Here is a 24,827-nt window from a genome sequence, read left to right on the forward strand (position 1 = left end):
AGGTTTTCCGGTAATCCGGTCACTGTGATGATCCTCGTGAATCTACGACGAGATTAAACATGATTGTTGTGTGACGTCGCAACTAGCGTTGTAATGACGTCACAGACTGGGTTCGCTTTTTTAAAATCATGCAATTATTATTTGGCATTATGCTTGGACAACAATTATGTTTTTTTTTTTAACCTTTGGATACACGTCAAATTACACGTCCGTGCTCGAAACGTCAGTTCAACTAAATGTATATTGAATAATTGTATTTAAAAAAAAAAAAAAAAAAAGAAGCAACGAGGGGGCGCCCATGTAGTGGCAACTCGCACGGCACTGGCCAATAGGAGCAAAGGAGAGCCACGAGGGGGTGGTGCTGTTTGTCTGAACCGGACTTGACTCCATTTGAGATGAAGGATGTGATGAGCGGGGTCCAGATCGGGGCCGGCACCGAGTCGGTGAGGGCAAGCTCGAGAGGAGCGACACTTATAGGGACCACCAATTAAAGCTGCAATGATCTGATTGAGCTACGGAAGGCAGCAGCTGCGTGCCCGCAGACACTCAAACCAGAACCGATGTTATTCCAAATTTGTGGATGGATTATATTGACTTTTTAACATCTCGCTGAAACACGTGGACCGTTTCGATTCAGATATTCAAGTGGGGAATTAAAACAAGTTCTATACTGAAGAGAGGTGATGGTGGAGGGAGAAGGATGATGATCGTGGTTATTGCGGGGTGGACTGCTTGAGGTAGGTGCACTGCCCCAAGAGAGGACAATCAAATATTCTGTACACACTTGATGTCACTTATAGCTGCTGTATCTATTTTATAACATCGCCTCTTGCATATTTAATGTGCAGCGCTTAATCTCTGCAAAGTTGCGCCGTACAAATCTGACATGTACACGTCTGACATGTAATAATAAATTAAACATATAATGCAAGGTCCATGCCTGTTCAGTGGCATAAATCTCACTTTAAAACAATGTGAAAGGTCAAGTGAATGTTTAATTCAATTTAAAGTGAAAATCAATCATTAGTTACAGTATATAGTTGCAATTTACGTTAATTGCGTGAGAATCGAAAAGATAAAGGACTACAACTCAAAGTTATAAACTTTCATTCTAATCAAGACATTTGAAAATATTTTTAAGTTTCTTCGTATTTTCAACTCATTGAATGATTGATGGATTTTTGTTTTTATTGGATTAGTGTGAATTTGAATATTTAGATCATTCTTCCACCCGCTCTATGTACGTGCTATATTTATTTAGATTGTACAACTGATCTTTATATTTCATTAAACAAGATAGAAAAAAATTAATCAAAAATATATATATATCAGCAAATTGCCGTTGGATTGATGATGTTGTATTTTGTCTGTGTGTACATGCGCATGTGTGTGTGTGTAGGGAAACAATGGCCAACGGAGGCGACCAGTTCGGCCTCGCTGAGCGTCCAGACTCAAACTGCACGGATTCTCCCAAGGAGAATAAACAAGACAGTCTCAGCAGTTACACTTTAAAATCGCCTGCTTCACCACAAACAAATTCCAGTCAACTGGTAGAACCTTTGGATTATTTGCCATTTGTTATAGTATTTTCATGGTCGCTGTTTGGCCTTTTATCCACAAGTTGGCGATGATGCAATTGATAAATAAAAATTTATTATTATTATTATTATTATTATTATTGTGGAATCATTTATTTGTATGTTTTGCCGCAGGGCATGGAAGGAATAAAAGTGTTCCTTCATGACAGAGAGCTTTGGACGAGATTTGATGAAGTAGGAACTGAAATGATCATCACCAAGGCTGGAAGGTAAGGAGGAATTTCGCGTATTGACCAAAAAAAAGTATCGCAGTTTTCCACCAAAACACTGCGTGAACGTCTTTTATGACGCAAACCAAAATATCTTTATTCCCTTCCCGACACATTTGATTGAGTAGTTGGTGATTTTTTTTTTTTTTTTTTTTATCGTATTTTCAGGAGGATGTTCCCCAGTTATAAAGTGAAGGTGACGGGACTCAACCCAAAAACCAAATACATTCTCCTGATGGACATTGTGCCCGGCGATGACCATCGATATAAGTTTGCAGACAACAAATGGTGGGTGTCATTTTTTTTTTCATTTATGAGCAATATTTATTGAACATATCAGAAGAATCCAGCGTTTAATTGGGTGTTTTTGTCAGCAAATACAAAATGGATATGGGTGGGGTGACTTTCTGATATTACTGCTGACATAATATGTTAAAAAACATATCATAAGGTTAAACCGCTCGTAAAAGTCAGGCCCTCTATGGAGACCGGGCTGGCCTACTTCCCGCCTCTTGCATCCGTCTACCCGCCGGTTAAATCAGTCTGCGGAGGGTTCACCGGGCGGACAGACGACACGGAACGGATTAAAGTCTCCCATTCAACGGAGGGGGTGGGGGCGATCCGATGGGTCCCACTGATGCGTTCCTGCTTTCCTCTGCGCCTTTCAACCCTCGTTACCGTGCGCTAATATACCATTGAGCGCGCGCAATTCAAGTACAACAACGCGTCAAGTTAGGTGAAATATATTTTACAAGGTCGCAATGATGAATACACGTTACACAAAGGGAAACGTAAAACGTGTGTGGCGCCTTGCACATCAGCAAGACTCGGACGAAATGGCACATCAACCAAACCCAAATTTAATTCCATCAAAAAAAAAAAAAAAAACAGAAGCAGATCTGATTCTTTTGTTTTGTTTAATTTTCTATTATTATCGTTTGCCTGTTTAAACGTGTAACCTTTCAGGACCTCGTAGTGTCGTTACACTTTTTTTGTCTGCACTGCAATGTGGGCAAAATGGCATTTAACGTGCAATTAATGGCCCATGTGTGCTTTTACAAAGTAATTAAGGGCAATTGTCTCCAAATAATATATTACTCTAATAGTGGAACAAAACATTGTAATGCAAAAAATGTCCATCATGCATGATGTAGAATAGAAACGTATACATTTGAAAGCACAGAATTTGGCATTGTATTGTCATGTCTAATTTGAAAACATAAAATATTGGTGCTTGAGTCTAATTAAAGCATGAAGTGATTTGTCTGCAGTCGAGTACAGTGGTGCATGACCCGGTCAGACCTACCACTGTGACTCACTGCATGTCAATGTCTCACACTGGTGCTTACTACAGTAGCTACATTCATATTTATCAACTGTACATGTGTAGGTCAGTAACTGGTAAGGCAGAACCAGCGATGCCAGGCAGACTCTACGTCCACCCGGACTCTCCTGCCACGGGGGCCCACTGGAGCCGCCAGCTGGTGTCCTTCCAGAAACTCAAACTCACCAACAACCACCTGGACCCATTTGGACATGTGAGATTTGCTGCTTAATTATAATTATATAGAGTACAATAATATGTAAGGTTGATTTCAAACGGCACAAATGTTGTAGGAGTCCTGCGGTGGCGCAATCAACCACTAGCCCTGCGTTTTAAATAAATAGCAACGATGTGTTTTCAATTTTGGAAGAGTGATTGCATTGGATTTTAAAGCAGCAATTGTAAATAGAAGTCAGCAGCCATCATAACAGAACACAAATCAGCCAAGGGCCTCATGAGTGCACACTGGTTCCCTTTTGCAGCACCAATTAGGCTACCAGCAGCACTAACAGCAGGTCAACGTGTATTGTTTGAAACAAACACAAAACATCACATTTCCAGGCCCCTAAGTAATGAACCCAAAGACTTGTGAAGACCATTCATTGAGGCATGTCACCGGCGGACACGTCACTGCGATTAAATTGAGCCCCTCTGGATGAAGGCGCGCATGCATGAGCCCAAGCGCACGCGCACAAAAGGGTCAGTGATTCCTCGGAGAAAAGCGTGTGTGGTTTACATTGTAGAGGGGCAAGTCCAAAACGCTATCCGGCTGCTTAAAATTGTGCAAAAGCTTCCTAATAATTTTGAAATGAGTTCTTAAGAGACAAGCAAAATATCAGAAATATACAGTATAGTGCAGCTCGGGATCACTGCAAACTGCAATAATATAGCAAGATATAGCTAGATTGATTCCTCTGTCATGCTGTCAATCAAACATTATCAACAGCAAAGTAAAGGTAAAAAAAGATCAAAATAAAGCTTCTAATATCACCCAAAAATATTGATGATCAGTTTTTGAAGTCAGCCTCCCAATTTAACAAACTGCAGAATATTTGTAAAGTAGACAGAGGTTTTAGTCCTAAAAATCATATTTGATCATTTTATAAACTGTTGTTAAATCATGCACAGTTTGAACACTAACACTTTGCTTAAATATAAGACAATTAAAAAAACTGTACATAATGTTTAAAACTTTCAATTAAAATGTACTGCATATAAAAGTAGAATTAAAAAACATACTTAAGTAAATGTTTAAAAATAAACCGTTCTTAACAATTAAATGCAAATGTTTTTAGCTTGAAAGTTAAATACAACTGAACTGTACCTGTGCAGCAGTTCTTTAATATGCCACTAGATGGAGCCGACATACCACCAATGGTATCTGTACCACACATTTGAGAATCACTGACTTTTGGAAAAACTCTTTACCGTATAACATATTCTGTCCACGTTAAGGTAAAAATTCTCGCTTTTGATTCAAACAGTTGTAAAGATATTCATTTAGCAATACGGTAATTTTATTATTATGACTTTAGTTCGCAGTGTTGTAGAACACCATTTTTTTTTCACAGACATGTATATATATTTATTTTTTATTTTTAGAGAGCTCACCAAATTGTAAGTTAACAAAAAGTAGAACATCTTGTATTCCCTCACTTTATCTTGTGAGTTCCTTTGTTCAAAGAGATGTCATCTTCGAAACGCGTTAATCACCTGAACCTAGCCTCGGTGGAAACTTTGCTGATTGCTCAACCTCAGCCTCACCCTCTCAATCTCACCCCTGCGCAGATAATACTCAACTCCATGCACAAATACCAGCCTCGCATCCATATTGTCAAGGCGGACGAGAACAACGGCTTCGGCTCGAAGAACACGGCTTTCTGCACTCATGTCTTCTCTGAGACCGCCTTCATCGCTGTAACCTCCTACCAGAACCATAAGGTCAGTTTGACCGAGGGCATGAATCGCATCCAGAAGCAGGCTTAACACTTGTCAAGATGAGAGTATAATAATGACGCCTTTTTCATGTTAGTACTTTGCGGCGATGGTCCATCGCAGATTCATCACATCTGAAAATACTCAAACGACCTCAGAAGCCTTTTGTGTGCACAGCAAATTAGTTCAACCTCAACACACTCCCAAAGCATTTGTACTCATATGGTCCCATGAGGACATTCGTTTGCATAATACCCTAGCATCTTTTCCAAACCTTAACCATTATGAGAGGGTTTACACTTCTTGACCCAATTCCATTCTTAAAACAAAGTTTGGTCCAAAATGTCCTCACCCAAATGTTTCCAACTGTCCCTGAAGATCACACACACACACAATTTCCCAATGTTTGTATTATTGTCATGCAAAAAGTTATTTTGCATTGTTTTTGCTGTGTTGTGGTTAAAAGGTAGCATGTGAAAAAAAACGTGCATGTGTGTGTGTGTCACTCTAATGACCTGTTTCTTTCCCTTGATCTTGGCTCATGCATTTTACACTCAGTCCATGGAGACTTGAAGCCCCTCAGCTTATTTAGGCTCCATGCGGTTGCGACCAGCCAATCACCTTTGATAGCAAAGTCTAAAAGCTATTACTAATTCCTTTACACGATTAGTTGATCCATTGCTGTTTGCGCTTGCTCATTTCTTCATTTCCTCACAAGAGGTGATTGCCAAGCAAAATCGAGAATATGCAGCAAAATGCTTTTTGGAATAATTCTAATATATATGAAAGGATTATTAATAAAAATGTACAAGATCCTAGATTGTGCTTACACAATGAGCAATAATAAATAAAAATAGGACACATTGTTTGAGAAAATCTTTTGGCACCATCTAGTGAAAAATGAATAGAGCAACACAGTATTATGAAAAAAATATGTCTTTTTGCATTGAGCAGTAGCATTATTTTATTTTGAAGACTAAAAATCAATCATGACGTGTATAAAATGCGTTTGCCACAGTAATTTGACTTTATCTCTGCTGACTTTGTAGTCGCTATCTCTGTCGTCAGCTACCCGACCTGAGCGGCTCTCCTGCGTTCTCACACAATCTGCAGCCAAACGCAAGCATGAGAAAAGTTTGAAGACCTAACATCAAAGCTCAGAACCTCTAAAAGCTTTGGCCTGAAAATGCTTAAACCTGGCGACTGTTTGGCTAAACAGTTTATTCGGTGTCAGCTGGCGAGAACACTGTCCTCTCCGTCAGGAACGTCAACGGCTGAGGAATGTTGGCCGTGCGAAGCTCGAGCGGGGCTGCTTTTAACATCTACAGGGCCCCCACTAATAATAAACCATCGACTTTCATTCGCTGGGGAGAAGGTTTAAAAGGGCCCGTTGCGTCTGTGTGCATGTATGGTCCTGTGGATGTGCTGCGCCTTAATGTCAGCACTAGTCTATAAAAGAGATCCTTTGTTTTGTCCTCAGATTACTCAGTTAAAGATAGAGAACAATCCTTTTGCAAAGGGCTTCAGAGGCAGTGACGACAACGAGCTGCACCGCATGGCCAAACTGCAGGGGTGAGTACATGCGTGTGTGTGTGCCAGCACCTATGTGTACGTGTCAATCAGTCAAATGGGATCAAAATCATTGTCTACAAACTGAACTGTCCTTCCTGTTACACTTGAGTGCAACAAGGCAAGCCTGACAGGCTTTTTTACATTTGTTGTTAATGAGGTCATAAACCTTTTTTTTATTATTAGCAACCTGTTTTCTACATTTAGTCATGTGACACTGTGATGTCATTTTTGATCGACGGCAGGCGGCAAAATGGCTACCCGCTGAGATAAATAAAAATGTGGTGGATTTTACTGTTTCATTCATATCCCACGAAACTCAAAATTGTTCACGAATCAAAAGTAGTTGTTCGCTCAATTAAACTTGGTGAAAAGCAGAAGACTTACCCAGTTCCAAATGTAACAACAACCGTCTGATTTGCGACTGAAATATATTTGTAACTATTTAAAATGGTTTTGGGATCCATAGTTGTCTGTATAGTTGTAAAATTTATAAATACAGGCAATTATGATCACTTCAGTGTGAAAATTCAGACTCACCTTCTCCCCACGAATAGCAGTTGTCTACTGCTACTACCCAAGCCGCCTCCTCCTCCTCCTCCTCTTTCTTCTCCTTCTTCTTCCCACTCTGTTATGATGGCGCACATATGGTGTGAGAGTGCATGTGTTGGCTTGAGCCAAGTGGCAAAAGATGTGAGCTGCTGTCACCTGAAGCTTGAGCTTGACCCTATAGCTGGTCTGCAGCATTAACCACACAGCACAACACAGCACAGCACAACACAACACAACACAACACAACACAACACAACACATATGGAGCAGTGATAGACCAATGATAGCGCACTCCTGCTTGTGAATCACACTGTCACTCCTCATCAACTGCTTGTGTCCCAAGCTGATCTCCACTATGGTAGCTCCACTTGTGTCGGGCAGTTTTGTTAGTGAGCCAATGAGAGAGCCTGTTACTGGAGGGAGGGGGCACCGCTGTACAGTGCAGAGCAGTGTAGCCCCCCCCCCCTCCTTTTTGTTATTGTGCTGCTTTGGTTTGCGGAGATGAGCCTATATCCGAAGTGACACATGGCTAGATGTTTATTTTTAGAGCGGCAAATTATCTCACAGCGGCCCTGGCTGTGTTTGTGCGTGCATGTGTCTGCTTGTGCGTGTCACTATCTCAGCGCCAGTCAGCGAGATGTGGCCCGCTGTCCCCTACATACCACAGAGTTCACAGAGAGGGCTGTGTTTACAGAGAGAGATCAGAGCTGGAAGGATGGAGAGCGCTTAAGTAGACTTGAAAGAGAACGACAAAAGGGTGTGTGGTGGGGGGGTCACAATAATAGGATCAGGCAAAAATACCTGAATGCAGTCAAAAACACAAGCAGATTCAAATGTGTGGATTCTTTCTGTTTCAGGAAGGACTACCCGGTAGTCCCTCGCAGCACTGGCCGCCAGAGAGCGTGCTCGGCCGGGAGTCCCTTTGGCGGGGAGGTGCGGGTTCTGAGGGGCTCGCCCGAAGCGGCCACATCACCCTACAGCTGTGAGAACGGCCTGAGCTGCAGTAGCAGCCCGCAGACGCTGCTGGGGGCTCCGTCCACTCACTACACTTTGTCTCATCCTCAGCACATCCAACAGGCTCAACTCTACCATTGCACCAAGAGGAAAGGTAAGAGTGGCTCAGCCTGTAGGTCGCCAGTGTCACATTACAATAATAAAATGTGGAGGTACTCTATTGCTCTCGCCTGTACAGTACTTGAACGCTGGCATATTTGTGATTCAGCATTTGCAAATTTGCGTTTTAGATGTCCTGTTCTCTTGGCGGTCCTTGAATGCAACAAATGCGTTTTGAATGATCTAATATAGTTTGTGTAAAGTGTGCGTGTGCTTATTTGTTTGGCCTTGTGTGATGTCAGCAGTTCGTCTGTTTTAGGCCAATATATTTGCGAATCTTATTAATGAGCCTCGTGTAAAGGTGGTTTGTTTGTGTCAAATATTACAACCGTTTATGTAACATGGGTTTGTGCTCGTAAACAACGGTTTTCCACTTTACATATTCGGTAACATCCAGCATACATTCACTATCCTTACCAATAGCGACCATTCAATGAGCTCCAATATTAGAACAGTGTCATGAATATCAACATAGTCTAAACATGGCAAAGATTGTTGATGTCTAAATTCTCCAAGAAGACGTAGGACTTGACCTCAGCTCAGTGCCAACTACAGTACAATGCGCGCAGTCCATTAAGATCATCTGACAAACATGAATCAGCCACTCTTTACTTTTGTGCCTCAGTAAATGTCAAGCCTCAAAACGAATGCAATTGTCTTTTATGTGCACTTTTGGTGCTCAGCGTAGCAATAAAACGCTTTTAAAGTAGCACCAACTTTCCCTGCGCTGATTTAATGTCACAACGTTTTCTCTGTACAGTGGAGGAGAACTGCTCCACAGAAAACTGCCAGCATCCGTTCAAGAGAGCCTTCCCCGCTAGCTCACGGAGCCCGGGCGACTCCTACTACCACGCCTCCCCTTTTGGGCCTCCACCGGCGCCCGCCTTGTCTACTACCCCTGGCCCGGCTCTCACAGACGCCCCCTACAGCTCCGACATGGGTCAGCGGCAGGCGTGCATGTTCGCCGGCTCGGAGAGCAGACTCGATGACCGCGGCTGCGCATCCTGGTCGTACCCTTGCCCTCTGCCCTCCGCCATGGAGCCCTACCCGCCATATAACCCGCACCCCTCCTACAGCTCCAGCCCGCAGGGCTCCCGGCTCAGCGGCGTAGCCCAGCACGGCTCGCCACCGCTGGGAGAGGCCGTCACCCACGACCCATACAGGAGGCAAAGCTCGGAAAACAGTGCAAGCAGGCATCACAGCCCCCCTCTCCACAGAGAGTATCCTCGCTTTACCCCTAACCTGTCCCCCCCACTCTACCACACGTTGGAGACGCACACACACATCAGGTGCGGCGTCCCCGAATGGACCACCGCCTCCTAAAAAACATCATTCTTTGTGATTCTCCCAATAGATGATATCACCGCTGTGTCATTTTGTGCTGTGCGAATTGGTCACGTTTCCCTCCCCTGTGCTGCTGGGAACACCGCGTCGTTAAAAACCAGGCTCGGACGCGGCCACGTTCTACTAAAGTCCAGACGTTGAACAAAAGCCCTGCAAGGAACATCAAAGTTGTGTTTTATTGTCTTTCCGTAACCCAATGACTGATGTCAACCAAATGTTTGCACTGTGAGCCCCGTTTAAAACCAAAGCCTGAACAGAACAGGCTGCTTTTTCTCCTCCGCTTTCCGTCACCGTGAAAGATGTAAATTGTGACCTGTCGTCAGACATTTATGGACCAAAATAATCTCACGGCAGAAGCCTGAGGGGGACCCTATTCTTTTATTTTATTTTTAAATCTCTTGAGTGGAGCAAAGCACAGCTCCACGCACAGCCCTCATGACAGTGCTGGTGTGTGTGTGAAGGCTGTGTCAGCTCAGCTCAAGAACGCTATGAGCTCATTTGCAACGAGACAGGCTGTAGTAGCTGCAGGCGTTGCACCACGCAGATAAACAGTTTGTTTAGATGGCGCTACGGGGCTGAGAGACCTGTAAACACTCTTTCCACCGCATTCTTGGTGAAGCATTTCGCATCTGTCTCCATTGTCCTCTCTGTCACCCCCAGCTGACCGATCATCTCCAGGGCCAAAAAAGACGCTCGGGCCCCACCCTTCTCCTAAGCTGACCACTCTGGGAGAAAACTTTTTTGGGTTTGTTTTGAATGGAGGCGAGTTGGTTACTTGTTTTGATAGTCTCATGACTTGTGAGGGTTGTAAACAGTGCTGTAAATGTGATATTTGATCCACTCAGGTTAATATACGTTTAGTAATAAACAGTCGGTTATTTGCCTATCCAATTGGTCCTTGTTAGTCCCACATTTACTGTAGTTTTAGAGGGAACCCATTTCCTTGCACATCTGGATAGTGTTACTTCCTCCCTGTGACCACTGTAAAATGACAATTGTGGCTCTGTGCAAAATTGAAGCTGAAGTTGAGATTTTCTTTTTTTTTTTTTTGTAGCAGTTTTGTTACATTTCCACCCGGGTTTTATATGCAGTAACATGAGAAGGTGCTGAGTCTGCACCCTTAATGTGTGTACCTGTACGAGATGGTATGAAAGCTGAAAAGTGTTTTTGTGTTTTCTAGTATTTATTACTCTTGGTTCGATGTCATTCTTGTGAAACAAGATTGTGTTGTGCAGAGATTTTTTCCGAAGTTGGCTTCACCTTCTATTTCCACGTGGTGAAAAATAGTTGTGCTATATGGGGTGGGGGTTAATTGGAATCAAATTTATATACAGAATTGAATAAAGTTTTGGAGAATTTTGGTAGCTGTTGGTTGCAATTTTGTTCTGCCTGCATTTATAGCCGAATGTGCTTCTAGATTTGAACATGCTGTGCAGTACGATCCCAAAGTCAAAAGCTCCAAAGGTCCACCTGTTCAACCTCTTACCAGAGTTGCAGGTGAGTGGGTGACTATTATAGGCATAATGTAGGCCAAATGTCCAAAATATTTTTTTTACTTGTGCAAAAAAAATAAAATATATTTACTCCACACTTCCTTATACAATAGTCAAGCAAACGAAGGCAAAAAGTGCCATGCCCACTGTCTTCTTTGGAATTTCCACAATGATAATGACCAAAATGTTATGTCTTCAGTAGATTAGATTTTGCATAATCCTGCTAACATGGAAACACACATGACAGAGGTAATTACCATTCCTCAAAGTTATTTATATACAGCCCTACGGAATGGAAAGTGTGCAGTTAATTTTAATGCACATAAGGTCCTGATAACCACACAATCTCGCAACCTTTTTTTTTTTTTCTAAAAGTATACTTGTAAAGAGTCACATTTCATCACTGCGGGGTATTGTTGGCTGTGTAACAATATATACAACGTCACACGCAAGAGAGACCCTCCCAACCTTTGCACTCATCATCAATCCCCTCAGAGTGGTGGCTGTGCATACCTTCCCCGCCTTGTCTTATCTGTGACACGTTGTTTAGCATCGCCAGTCTCCACCAGCTGGACCTCCTCACTGACAACCTGCTGCCCGCAGAGGGGAGGAGTCTGCTGGGGTGTGGGATGAAGAAATTTAGGGGAGGGGTGCTGCTGCTCACTCCTGTACCCATCCAAACCTGTACACATATTCTGTAAAGATGAACACTCATGTAGTAATGTTTGTTTCTGGCCCACTTGATGGAGAAATACATGATGCATTTTTGTAAAGGAAATCTATTTACATTTAATGACTTGTCACATATGTATGTCTTCCTTTGATTTTTTTTTTTTCTTACACGTTGAAGTCAGAGGTTAAGCAGGCAGCTCTTCAGAGGTTCTGTTCCTCCTTAACCCTTCCATGCCAGACTGGGTGGAGGAGGGGGCGGAGGGTTAAAGGAGGCGGAGAAATTATGAGTTCTCCATGGGACTCCATCTTTTTGAAAATGCTTTGGATTGTCGCTGCAAGTAAAGTGGAAAATAAAGCTTGTGAGTGTGCTTTGTGGGATACTAAAATGAGATTCGGACATTCAGAGCCAGTACATTCTGTACTGTGCAAGTTAACATTTTCAGAAGCATTTGAGGTTGCAACCTGGCTTTTATATGGAATACTGGGTTTTGGTCCAGTTTAGAAAAAGTTTGGTATAATTTGGCAAAACAACATTTGTTGTCAAGTTAAGTTCCACCCAAGTGCAGGAGAGCGTAGTACGAGTATATACATGTGCAATCAATCAGTGAGGACTTTCTCATACACACTGTTTCAACAGTAGATTGATGGACCTTTGCGATCAAAGAACTTAAGTGGGTGCTTATCGTTATCTCTCTCTCTCACTCACTCACACACACACGCACACACACACACACACACACACACACACACACACACACACACACACACACACACACACACACACACACACACACACACACACACACACACTCTCTCTCTCGCCCTCTCTCACGATTCTCCACTATCTGCATATTTCCTTTCCTAATTCTCTCCAAATTCACAAATGAAAGCAAAATGAGGATTTATTGTGATAAAATCCTATTTTAAATAGTATTTTATTAGCAAACTGTGGGTGTTTGGCTATATCAAGAGAGAAAACATATATGCCCTAGCTTTCATTTTAGTAGTCTCATCTCTTTTTAAAACCCACTGATAGAAACTAGTCCTATTTATGTGACTTTCTTTTCACTCTGTCTTCATCAAGAAATAATATTGTGCATTATTAGGTTTTGTATTTTTGTTGTGAATTAACAATTAATAACAATAATTGTGTTTTAACATTTAAAATGTTATTTTTAATTAAAAAGCATCCACATACTTAATTTTGGGGAGCTGTGGCTTTATTCATACTTAAGCATTTATAAATGATAATAATAATAATAATAATAACTTCGATTTATATATAACCTTTCATTATAATTACATCAAATTTACATCCAATTATTTTTTGTGTTATTCTTTGCTGGAATGAATGGTTCATCATTTGTGGCAAAAACTCTTGATTTTTACGTATAACAGAAAATATGTGGAAGAATGCAAGAAAAAATACAGATTTTATTTTTAATACCAGCCACGGTGAATGTTAAGGTTGCCTCTTCGTAGAAAATTGGTTTTTGAGTCGATATATACAGTGATACTATCTATCTGCACAACTTTTTTTTCTTTATTAAATTATTAATGGAAGAGTTGGTTTGAATATATAGAGATGCCTTTGTAGGACACTAAGGGACATTTGTGCGGAGGCGGCCATTAAGGAAGCCATTTTGTGTAGAATAAGTGGGCCGAGATGAAGTGTAATTGCTAAAAGTTCATTATGGTTCATCTTTCTCTGCTGATGGTGCTCCTCCGTCTGTGCGAAGGGCAGGATGCCAAAGCCCGACTAAATCTTTTATTACAGCGGAAATAGATTTGAATCTTTTAGTCTGGCCAGTCAACATCAATACGACATTTAACCCTGGCGCACATTATTTGTAAATGGGACAGCTTGAAATGGCGCACTGTCAAAAGAACCTAGACAGCAAGTTTTTTTTGTTTGTTTGTTTTACAAGATATACAGTACTTAAAACAGCAACAGCACAACGGAAGAATAATGATGTTGAACAATAAATGCCCGGCCAATAGAATAGAATGCTGGTTGATTAGAACGGTACAATCCATCCTTGCTTTAATGTAAAAGCCACAAGAACGCACTAATGTCGTTAAGCGCAGCACAGTAACAAGACTCGGAGGCAAACTAATTCCCCTCCCAAATGAGAGTTTATGGCTGAAATTGCCTTGAAATCAGCCATGTAGATCTTAATATGAGCATGAGGGCTGTCAAGGAAAAGAGAGCAAGAGGCACGTGTGTATGTATGTGTGTTGTATCTGAAAGACAAAAGGTCAGAGGTTGAGGGTCAACCTACCAGCAGACAGGCCAGAGGAGGGTCAGAGGGCTCAGACTAACCTAATGGAAGTTCATCTGCCTTATTGAGCTGCTTTATCGTCATGTCCATTTCTTGACTCTTCTTGTTCTATTCAGCCAGATTAGTGCAAAGGCATCTCAAATTTTCTCTCGCTGTGCCCAGAACACACGGTTGATGTGTGCAGGTTTAATTGCTTGAGCTCCCAACATACTGGGAAGGTCTATGAGTGCCTGTCAAACACACACAACAGTGGAGGTGCTCCCTCACTGGGCTGCGGTGGGGGTTGCCGGGCCGTCACGGAGCCAATGTCCCATCTGATTACGGCCAGAGGACTGGAGAGGCACGCTAATCCGCCGTACACACACACGCACGCACGCACACATACATTTGGTAGACAAAGACGACCAGTAAGACAAAGACATGCCTCGTGAGTCAAAGAGAGAGACACCCACCATGTCGGCCCACATGTCCAGACAGCACATAATAATATCATAGCAGCAGGACATCACTGTTTCTGCTTACAATACAGAACAAGTGGGACGACAAAGGTCAGAGCCACCATCTCTGAATACTCAGGTCAGGAGCAGTGTTTCCAATTAGAAACCCACACAAAATAAGCTTTTCTAGTTCTATTATGCATTTCCACCCCACAATTTAAACAATGTTTTAAAAATACCCTAAGGATCAAGGATTTTTTTTTTTTTCTCCAAGTCCTTTTCGGGGTGCTGTTGTAGTTCTGTGGCATGGCGCTATTAGGTGTGCTATGCAAACAGTCAAGTGGGTGTGACTGGACTATGTAATAATAATAAAATAATGGCATATGGGGCAGTTTTGATTGAGCACTGTGGACTCTGTCTAGCAACAGATGGCTGTGCACTCAAGTGGAAAACGTCTGTTGATCAACTTTGCTGTATTTGCAGGCCAGCTGAAATTTCAGTTGTAGATTTTTATAATACGTCACTAACTACAATTTATGTACAGAGAGAAAACATTTCATTTTAAAATGCAAATGAGTACTGTGTGAGTACTTTATTTTCCTTGCATGTATTCTGACTATAATGTTGGTGCACCACTTTTTGTCCTATATAAAGACATCAGCTACATCCCCAGGATAACATTTCATGATCAAATATTAACTCATGCCAGAAAACAAAATATAGTATGGCTATTTTTTCAATGCCTAGAAAACCCATATTGCTGTGTTCTGGAAAAAAAAAAAAAAGATTGATAAATACTGTATATTGAAGCCTGGCCTTATGGGTCTCTTTTCTGGCAGGCTTCTTTTCAGCATGAAGCGTGCCATTGAAGCCTTGTTCCTGTTTATGTTCTGGCATGTTTGCAAACAGGCCGGACAAGACCACTGCTGTGAGACAAACAGCAAACACAAACATCAATACACAAACAAATTATTCGTACTACTTTACACTGCACTCCCTTGAGTGCACATGCGGCCTGATTTCACTGCACTCACTCAACTCGCTGTCAGGCTTCTTTATTTGCCAGCAGCAGCAGCAGCAGCAGCAGCAACACTGTTTGGGTCCCACTCAGCGCATCTTTGCCATTGTTGCTCATTATTAAAAGATGGTGTCATAGAAGCGCTGGTCTCTCTGTCTGACAATGCATTTGCATTAACACAGACTTCCTCTCAATATCGCTTTGCAACACACTGTTGACCATCAATTATGAATGCCTATTTATTTCAGTATACTCCAGGGATGAGCAACTTCAATGATGGAGGGTGCCACAATTTTTTCATCAGGGCTAGTGGGGAGCCACATAGGACCACACACTTCCTAACCAAATGCTATTTTAAATATGGACAAAGATTTGCACACATGCAAAATGTATTTATTTTTTAGTCATTATTTTTCAGTGCGTGTATCCAACAACTACTGTTACTGTTTTCACTGTCTTTGTGATTGTCAAATTGCTCTACTTGGGCTTCAAGTCATTCATGTTTTTCCTTGAGATCATTTAAACCATGTATTTGTGTTCCTGCTTGTCCTAATGACAACTTGCAGCAAGTTGGAGTGATTCCCGGTCGACGGTTACTGATCTAAGCCAGATTTTGCAATGTCAGGGTAGTGTCCCCCAATCAAATTCTCTATTATTAGGACAAATACATTTAATACAGCTGCGGTAGATCTTAGTCTGCCAGGGAATTTTTTTTTTTCCTTGCTTCTGTCGCCAAAGTGTTTGATCATATGGGGTTATGTTGGGTCGCTTTAATGTACTAGGAGTTTGGTCCAGCCTGATCCTTTGGAAAACTGCCTTGAAATAACTTTGTGGATGAAATTAAATTGGCTGCCGCCAGGGTTGCGAGCCAGTAAGGGCGTTCTTTATTAAATGCTGCCATTGGTACAATGTCAAGGGCTGGTCGAGCTTCTTTTTTGGTTTTGTTTCATGGTTTTTTTTTCAATGGATTTATGGTACGTACTCCCACTCCCCTTATAACCTACAATAATATATTCTGAAGTAAGAAAAAAAAACCTCTTTCCAATCTTAGTTAGAAGGCTACTGACGAGAGAAAGAGCAAAGAAAGAACACTACCCAGGAGACGTATTAAGATCTTTACTTTGGATCAATTCAATCTTTACGAACTTATTTCCATTAATATATTCGACATATGTGACTGATTAACAGGGACTTTTGTTTTCAGAAAACTGGAGCAAAAGTACCTTCTCTCGTCAGGAACACTGTTGAATGCAATTTTCACAGTTTACACAGAGTTCCCATTTCCCGCTCTTCCTTCCAGGCAGTTAAAAAGCTCTCCTGAAGTTAACATACATGTGATGTCTCAACCTTCTCAGCCTCCCACTCGGCCCATCACTTCACACAACGTGCTTTTATTATAATAGCACTCCATTCCATTAGTATTAATAAAGTACACTCTATGAATGTACATGTATGTGTGTGTGCATAGTAAGCTATCCGGAATTCATTAAATATAGATCGAGAGGCATCTCAGTGTGTTTTTGTTTTTCCTCTTCATTGCTCTTTGGTCAAGCGTTTCTTATTTCTTCAAAGCGCATCATCTGTGTGTACATATTTAAATCAATTTAAATCATTTTCCTAGTTTTTCTACGTCGCTTCTGTCTGCATCTCCATCGCCGCCTCACCTAGTGATGATTATGCAAAAAGAAGAGCACATCACATTTCCATTATGTGTGCTAATGCCACCTGCCTCTGTCACCTTGTCTTGTGTGTTACAACCTTACACCGTTACACCGTATCCTTCCTGAGAGGTGGTAACATGTCTTGTAATATATTTTAAGGATGGATGCCTTGCACAAGATTAATCTTATTTGGTGATGAATATGAGAAAGTTTTGTGTGCATGGCAATATTGTTTTGTTCAAATTTGAGCATTGTTATCTGTATTATCGTATTAGATTTTATATGTGTACCTAATGAAATGCCCAATGTATATTTAAACTAGCCCTCAATCAAATTGTTATCACAAGTAGTTTGCAGTTACTTCAAATGGTCTTAGACAACAATGTGTGACACACTCATCATGCTAAATGTCATTGTGTCAGTCTGATGCGAGCGTGTTGTGTAGCCACGTGCTGTAGCGTGCTTGGGTCGAGGGTGTTACTTTAAGTGTGACTTTTGCTTTAAGTGAAAAAGTCACACATTTCACATCTGTAACACCTGTCAGTCGAGCCATCACATTCAAGTCCCATATGCAAATTCTGCTGTTGTCACATTCTAAATGTTCGAAACTGTGCAGAATGTTAAAAGTATACTTATTCAGATATTTGCAGCAGTGAAAATGTTTTCTGGGTTTGTTCAGGTGATGCTTACAAGGTGAGTTGTGATCTGTTGTTTTTTGTGTTTTTTTGGTCATTTTTGCGGTTTTAATTATATTAATTGTAAATAAATGAAAACAAACGTAAGGTAATTTCCATCTCTTTGTGTGTCTTGGCATGTGAAGAAATTGACAATAAAGCAGACTTTGACTTTTGACAAATCTAATTGTAGAAAAAAAATATTTTTCTGTGGCTGAAAATGGCTAAACAAGTAAAATATCCCTTTAACCAAGCTTAAATAGCACAATAGTGTAGTTCAAGTTACATTTATTTTCTTTAAATACGGTGCATTTGCATTTAAGCCCCTTTAGAGTATAAAAAATAATTAAATGTAGCTAGATTAAGAATTGAGATAATCTAATTAAGGTGATTTTTTTTCTTAAAGATGTTATTTTACTGAATATTTGGTGCGGTACTCTTGTTTATGTAAATTATCCATGCAACTGTCTACAGGTTACCATAGCAACAACCGGAAGCACTGTCAACTCAGTGCTGAAAGATTTCGAAAAGTGGCACCAATGTAAATCAAAGTATCGGAGTCAACCTTCAAATTGAACACTGCGTGAGTATTCGACATCATTAATCATCTCTGAGGCTCCCGGGGTATCATTTCACAGGAAATTTGCACGAAGCTGTGTGAAACTCGGCCAGTCCGTGCGTGAACTATCAATATTCATTAAGAGCTTTATTCTGTGTACAAGTGTGAAAAAAGAGCATGTCTGAGGGTGAACGCTGCGTGGTGATGACAACGAGGACGTACCGTGACAGGAACGACACTCTCATTGAGTTCCTGAAGGATCGCCGGGAGCAAGAACATCTCATGACTATACTGGAGCAGCGCTTACAGGTGCGCTGTGGAAACTGGATGCAAAAGTAAAAATACTTGAGGGCCTCGGTAAAAGTTGAAGTATTGCCTGCTTTCATGCAATGAAAAAAAAGTGTTGCTGTGAGCTGTAAATTAATAATAATAATAATAATGGTGGTGAAAATCTGGCACATATTTAATATTACAACAGTCACTTAAAATACCCAAAGTAACCGTATGCCTTTTGTGTTCTCAAAGAAATTGAAGAGTTTGCAAGAATGTGAAGATGAGCTACTCGAGGAGGCAAAGAAGGCCAAGGAATTAATCTGGAACTTCGATATTTCTCCAAAGGTACAGTGAATAACTTCACATAGAGGTTCACAACAAGACCTCATTACTATGCTTTAAATTACTCTTGTGTGAATGTTGCATTTACATTTGGCTTACATCTCAAATCATGAAGTGGGGCATACAGGGGAGGAAATTGATTCTAAGAGCTAGAAAATCAAATTTTTGGTCTGCTACTTAAGTAGTGGGACCAGAGGGGGGGTTGTACAAGACCTCAAATCTCTTGCACATGCTAATATAAAAATCTAAAACCCTAACTTCCACATATCCCCAAAATACATACATTAACTTTCACTAAACACTTGAGTGTGCCACAAGACAGCTTTTGACTGCCTTACAATGAACAGCAAACAAACGTGGCTTTTGGATCATTTCCTTCCTAAAACAACATATCTCCATGTGAAGGAACAAGATGCTGATCAGAACATCAAAAAAGCAGAGAAAGAGAGGAAAGAGGTGCACAAGAAAGAGGTTGATTTGGAGATGCTGAAGGAAGAGTACGCTCAACTGCAGCACAGAAAACAGGAGCTCCTTCATCACATGCACAGAGACGCAATGTATCGGGACTTCATGCAACAGGTGTTCAAACTAACACGGGTAAGCTGGCGAGGTAATATTATTGTACAGCAATGTTGAACTTTGTACTGAAATATTCAATGTTAAATGATCCTAGAGTCTTTCTGCACATCATGCACACAGACGGACAAAAGATGTGTACCCTCTTGGCTACGCTGAAGCACAATTGAACCAATTATTAACAAAATTTGCCGTTTTATAAGAGTATGTGGCCGTTATATGGCTCTTTAGAGAATATCAGTATCATAAGTGTAATTTTGTCCTGTGTCTTGGTTGTGTGTGTTACCAGTTTGAAGATGAAGCGTCTCTGGCAGGTCACCTAGAGAATCTTCTCCGCATCAGAGAGCAGCTCTGTGAGAAGCGAAGGTTAGCCGAGGAGCAGGTGGACCTGCAGAGGAAAGCCCTGCTGACCTTTAACAGCCAGCATCGCTTGATGCTTCTGCAGCGCAGTAACCAGCTGGCACAGTTGCACCACAAACTGGACAGGGCACAGCCGGAAGTGGAACGCTGGGTAGCGAACTGACTAAGAGGAATTCTAGATTGAATGTTTATGATGGTTTAGGATCATTTTGTTCTCCTCTCTTTATACAGGAGACAAAGTGGAAACACATTCAGGGCACCGCAGCCAAGAAGACACTCCTGCTGGGCCTGATCAAGATGGCGGCACTCAACCTCTATGAAGTGACGGGCGGTCATGTGGATGGCGAGAAAGGCGTCCATCTGGGTGACACCGACACACAACTGGACAAGGTTTGTAGTCTGACAGATGATCTAGTGGAGAATGACACATATCTTTTTGACTCTTGTAGATCAAGATGTTCATCCAGGACCACAAGGACATTGTCAAACAACATCAAAGTAGCGCACAAAGACATGATGAAGAAAAGATCAATGTTCCATGAACAAAACATTAAAGGACTTTATTTGATTTGGATCTAAAATGTGAATACAGTATTCATGTTTTAAGATCTTAGTTAGTGAATGACTTGCTGTACATGTTGGAGATGGAGTCACATAAAACTGTTTTTAATCTCAAAAACATTTTCAATTCTTAATTTTTCAGAAAAATGTACCAACATCACCTAGGAAAGATACATTGTGAGATAGAAACCAAGTTAACTCAACAGAAATCGAAATATATAACTTTTCCCCAGGGCATTCATTCATTTTGAATGACTCCTGTTGCTACGTGATCTTTGACCCTCCTTCAAATGGAGAGCCACCATGAGGACAGCTGGGCCCAAATAAAGATTAGGCGGACATTTTTAGATGTCAAATTTCGATAGATCACATTTTAACATTCGTCAACATCAGGTTCTGTACTGAATCTGGAGCGGAGCATGACTCCCAGGAGGCAAACGCTGGATGTCACCATTGAGCAGTCCCATGCTGCCATCATGTGTTGAAGAAAATAACAACCGGTGGACCCATGTCCAATTGATGTTCCAGCATGACTGTCCCCAAATATACAAAGTAAAAAAAAAAAACAATAACAACAACCCAACTTAGATTAAAAATTAGAGCGACCCAGGAAGTTGGCTCAATTTTTAACCTAAATTGGGTTGTTTTTGACCCAGCAGTTTTTACGAGTGTAGCTGTGGATTCATCAGATCGGGTTAATTTGATCCATTATTGGGTTAATTATTGAGTAGATTGAGTTGGAAATTGGAATTTTGAAGGCCGAAGAGTGGAAGCTGGTCTCCACTGTACTGAATTTGAAATAAATTAATGTAACATTCTTAGGAAACATTTATGGTGGCTGGATGGCTGGATTGGCTTTGAAAAAAAAAGAGGGAGTTTTGTAAGGAAGGGCGTCTGGTGTAAAATCTGTGATCATCTTTTGACAAGATTCTGTAGGACTAAGAAGAAGCCAACAAATATTCCAGATATTTCTAAGATTGCGTACTGTGTATTTTGCGGACTTTTAAATCTGGTCTATTTTTTCTTCTTGCCTTTGCCTTTGCCCTTACGTTTGCCTTTGCCCTTTTTGCCCTTCTTAGGAGGCGTGATGGGATTACTGATCAAGAATTTGCGAGTACAGTAGCCCCTCCACCATGACTGACAATAAAGAGCAACCTTAAGCTTAAGCGCAGCAACTCGTTTCTCATCTGCAATCCGACGCTTTTCCATGATGTAGTCGTACTCCTTCTCCAGATCAGCATAAGGTTTCTCCAGTCTTTCACGTTCCGCTTCCTCCCTCTCAACATCCGACTGACATAACTCCAGATCAGTCTGAGGAATGAAGTCAGAGTTAGTAAAGCAGGTTTTAACATTTTGTGGTTTGTCTTGGACAGCTCCACATCCGCTTCCTCACTAGCAGCCATACGACTCAAGACATTTTTTATTCTTCTTAAGTGACTAGTTATTTCATTTTTGGCTGTGCTGGTCCTAATCATAATTTCTTTGGCCGATTTATGTACCCAGTATGCTCGTAAATTGAATTAAAAAAAAGTTGAATTAAAATAATTTCACGATAGGGTTATTCCTATTTTAATTTATTGCCATACTGACTACATAAATTTGCCAGTGACATCATGAGACCAGCATGGCGGCAGTGAACTCCAGAACAAGCAGCTGTGTGCTGGAGAAAAATAGGCAAGTGCTTGCTTCAAATTGTAAATTCCCACAATTGGTTCGATTTTACTATGAAATTAAATATGAAACAAGGACAATTTCACCTTTTGATGGGGAATCAAAACTGGTATTTATGGCGCAGTAATTAAACCTTTAAACAACTTGTATTTGAACATAATTAAAGGTATTCTGCTTTTCAAATTAACTTGCAGTATTTCTATATCTGTTTATATCTATATCGCTCTCTGTTGGCCAAGGAGCGCACACCATCATGAGTAGCATAATGGCCATTAAATTATCATGATACATAAACTCCTTCATTTTGGTTATTCTATTTAATGATGTTATTATTTTTTTACTAAAATAATTTCTGTGGGAAATAATGACTTCAGATTTGAGTGTTTTGCATCATGAGACTGGAACTGAACCTATAAGGCAAGGCCTGATTATTTTTCAAATGAGTGACTTCGGTTTGGTATCTTCGTCAATAATTCTAGTGAAGTCAATAAATAATGTTACTTAGCTACAATTAAGTAACATGAAACAAAACATTGTCTTCAAAATGTGTACCTGATGCTCTTGTATTTCGTCATCAAACTTTTGGATCAAGTACTCAATTTCCATCTCCACATTTTCATTTATCTGTCAAAGGAAAGAACATGGAGTTCGTTTCATCTCTTCCACATAAATGATGTCATAGAACCATGCTAAAAAAGTTAGTGCACCTCTTGAAGTGTTTTCTCCACCTCTCTGAATTTAAGTGTCGAAGTGTTGATTCGAATGTTGAGTCGGTCTATTTCCTGCTGGATGCTGGCTTGCTTCTCCTGAGAAGCCTTGATAATGGACTGGCACTGTTCATTGGCGAAAAGCTTCCAGTCGACTACTTCTATCTGGTTCTCCTTAAGAAGGCGCTCCAAAGTTTCGATGTCATCTTTCTTCTCGGAAATCTAAAGATTCAATCCAAAAAGTGGGAGAGGTCAGACATTAAGTGTTCTGAGTCACAGTATATATTTTTATTGCTACTTGTAACGAGGGATGACTGCACAGTTGACACACCTCATTTTTTTTCTTTATGTAAAAACAATGTACTAAAAAAGAGGGCAGGTCACGAATGCATACTTAAAATCTGTCCGATTGTGAAGCTACCTCTCACCGAACAGATTTTCTATTCCATTTTGGGTGCAAGAATTTTGACTACCTACTCACCTCAACATCTTTTTGTATTATAGCTGCAGCTGTTTGTTCTAGTTTGACAATTAGTTCTGTGTCAGGTGACACTGTCTCAAGAGCTAACCGTATTTCCTCTTCTGGGGTGGTCTGCAACCTCTCTATCATATGTACATGAAATTTCTTCAGCCCTACGATGAGTGTGTACTCAGTCTCCCCAACTTCCATGCCAACCTCTAGTCTCAAACCCATAATGATATCGGGGTAGGTGCGAAAAAACCTGAGCAAATCCCTAACAGAGTACTTGAACTCTCTCTCGAGTAGAGCCTTCCTTTTCCTTCTCGCACTTTCTTCTCCAGCCGGTCCACCTATGACCTCTGTGAGGTCATTTGATGTTTCCAGGCTTTTGGTTAACATCTGATGCACCTCAAGGATCCTATTGAACTCCTCTTGGACAACATCACACGAGCAGACCGATTGGCGGACGGCAGATAGAGATGCTGCTATCTCGAGTTGACTGATACAGTTCTCCAATATGTTTGAGACGGTCTGGGCCTCGGAGGAGAGGAGCCTCTGCTGGGGCTCCTCTTGATCAAGATTAGCCTCGCAATCGTCATCTTGCTGCAGACCAGTGGATGAGAGATCAGCGCTGTCCCCATTTATTGGCTCCATCACCACAACTTCAGACATGTTGTCAAACTTGTCACTAATGGAGAGAAAACAATAACATATGAGACAATTAGTTACACATATAAAATGTTGGCTGCTGCTTTGCAATGTAGATATTCATTATAAAACAGGTAGCAAATCTAACTATTGATTGATTTCTCCTAAAATAGTTTGCAATTGCCTTGTGTATATTGTGACAATGCCTCCAACGTTTTTTTTGACAACGCCCCTACGTCAGAGCCTTCTAAAGCGATGTGATGACGTCATGTTACTGAGGTTCTTCAAAAGCATTTTAGCTACCTTAAAACAAAACCTGCATTTTTCAACAATATTTTGTTTTATTTCATTCATAGTTTAATGTTAACGATATTTTATTCTGATCACATTTACTTTGGCACGAGAGTAAATATTCCACTTCGACAGTGTTTTTTTTCCCCTCTGTAAATTTTGTATTACTCTGAACATTGTCGCTCGTCGTGGGCAAATTCAAACATGCATAACAACGAGAGCTATCGAAACAAAACGACAAACCCAGGTTGTATTGAAGATCAGAAAGGGACTTACTTTGACTTGTCGCTTGCAAAACATGTTTACTGTTGCTAGGATACGGTCGAAAACGGCGGCCCAATGATATGGTGGAGCAAAATGTTCATTTAGCCTGGAATTATTAAAATGTTCTGATGTATCAATCGTGTCAGTATTCATATGCCCATAAAATGCGTATTGTTGATGTTTCATATTGTACACACAAATTGCATACTTTTATTTTGGAAACATACTACTGTG

At 40.9% G+C, this 24,827-nt stretch overlaps 3 protein-coding genes across 4 annotated transcripts; 2 read left to right on the top strand and 1 right to left on the bottom strand.

The window, feature by feature from the left end:
• Positions 1-395: 395 nt before the first annotated feature.
• tbx5b (T-box transcription factor 5b) lies at positions 396-11,219 on the top strand. The gene is made up of 9 exons (XM_037258818.1): positions 396-737; positions 1,400-1,550; positions 1,713-1,807; positions 1,976-2,095; positions 3,198-3,345; positions 4,920-5,072; positions 6,547-6,638; positions 8,045-8,295; positions 9,061-11,219. The coding sequence occupies exons 2-9, from the start codon at positions 1,407-1,409 to the stop codon at positions 9,621-9,623; spliced, it is 1,566 nt and encodes a 521-aa protein (XP_037114713.1). The 5' UTR covers positions 396-737; positions 1,400-1,406; the 3' UTR covers positions 9,624-11,219.
• Positions 11,220-18,275: 7,056 nt separating this feature from the next.
• On the top strand, positions 18,276-21,118 carry cfap73 (cilia and flagella associated protein 73). 2 transcript variants are annotated; one of them, XM_037258294.1, is made up of 7 exons: positions 18,276-18,464; positions 18,604-18,749; positions 18,966-19,058; positions 19,461-19,652; positions 19,921-20,142; positions 20,223-20,381; positions 20,441-21,118. In XM_037258294.1, the coding sequence occupies exons 2-7, from the start codon at positions 18,618-18,620 to the stop codon at positions 20,531-20,533; spliced, it is 891 nt and encodes a 296-aa protein (XP_037114189.1). In that variant the 5' UTR covers positions 18,276-18,464; positions 18,604-18,617; the 3' UTR covers positions 20,534-21,118. The 2 variants fall into 2 exon arrangements, with proteins under 2 accessions (XP_037114189.1, XP_037114190.1); XM_037258295.1 differs by having other exon boundaries at positions 18,627-18,749.
• On the bottom strand, positions 20,637-24,770 carry iqcd (IQ motif containing D). The gene is made up of 5 exons (XM_037258293.1): positions 24,606-24,770; positions 23,412-24,078; positions 22,931-23,152; positions 22,776-22,847; positions 20,637-21,863 (listed from the first exon to the last, which is right to left on the bottom strand). Exons 2-5 carry the CDS (start codon positions 24,060-24,062, stop codon positions 21,567-21,569), a joined length of 1,242 nt encoding a protein of 413 aa, XP_037114188.1. The 5' UTR covers positions 24,063-24,078; positions 24,606-24,770; the 3' UTR covers positions 20,637-21,566.
• Between the last annotated feature and the right edge of the window lie 57 nt (positions 24,771-24,827).

This window comes from Syngnathus acus, chromosome 9 (assembly GCF_901709675.1).
Source record: "Syngnathus acus chromosome 9, fSynAcu1.2, whole genome shotgun sequence".
NCBI classification, from domain to species: Eukaryota; Metazoa; Chordata; class Actinopteri; order Syngnathiformes; family Syngnathidae; genus Syngnathus; species Syngnathus acus.

Excerpts from the sequence above, each read along its gene's own strand:
- tbx5b (XM_037258818.1), top strand. The coding sequence starts at position 1,407 with ATGGCCAACGGAGGCGACCAGTTCGGCCTCGCTGAGCGTCCAGACTCA. Across the intron at positions 3,346-4,919 it reads ACCTGGACCCATTTGGACAT|ATAATACTCAACTCCATGCA; the intron begins GTGAGATTTGCT and ends ACCCCTGCGCAG. Across the intron at positions 8,296-9,060 it reads CCATTGCACCAAGAGGAAAG|TGGAGGAGAACTGCTCCACA; the intron begins GTAAGAGTGGCT and ends TTCTCTGTACAG.
- cfap73 (XM_037258294.1), top strand. The coding sequence starts at position 18,618 with ATGTCTGAGGGTGAACGCTGCGTGGTGATGACAACGAGGACGTACCGT. Across the intron at positions 18,750-18,965 it reads TACTGGAGCAGCGCTTACAG|AAATTGAAGAGTTTGCAAGA; the intron begins GTGCGCTGTGGA and ends GTGTTCTCAAAG. Across the intron at positions 20,382-20,440 it reads CCGACACACAACTGGACAAG|ATCAAGATGTTCATCCAGGA; the intron begins GTTTGTAGTCTG and ends TGACTCTTGTAG.
- iqcd (XM_037258293.1), bottom strand. The coding sequence starts at position 24,062 with ATGTCTGAAGTTGTGGTGATGGAGCCAATAAATGGGGACAGCGCTGAT. Across the intron at positions 22,848-22,930 it reads TGGAGAAAACACTTCAAGAG|ATAAATGAAAATGTGGAGAT; the intron begins GTGCACTAACTT and ends TTCCTTTGACAG. Across the intron at positions 21,864-22,775 it reads ACGAAATACAAGAGCATCAG|ACTGATCTGGAGTTATGTCA; the intron begins GTACACATTTTG and ends TTCATTCCTCAG.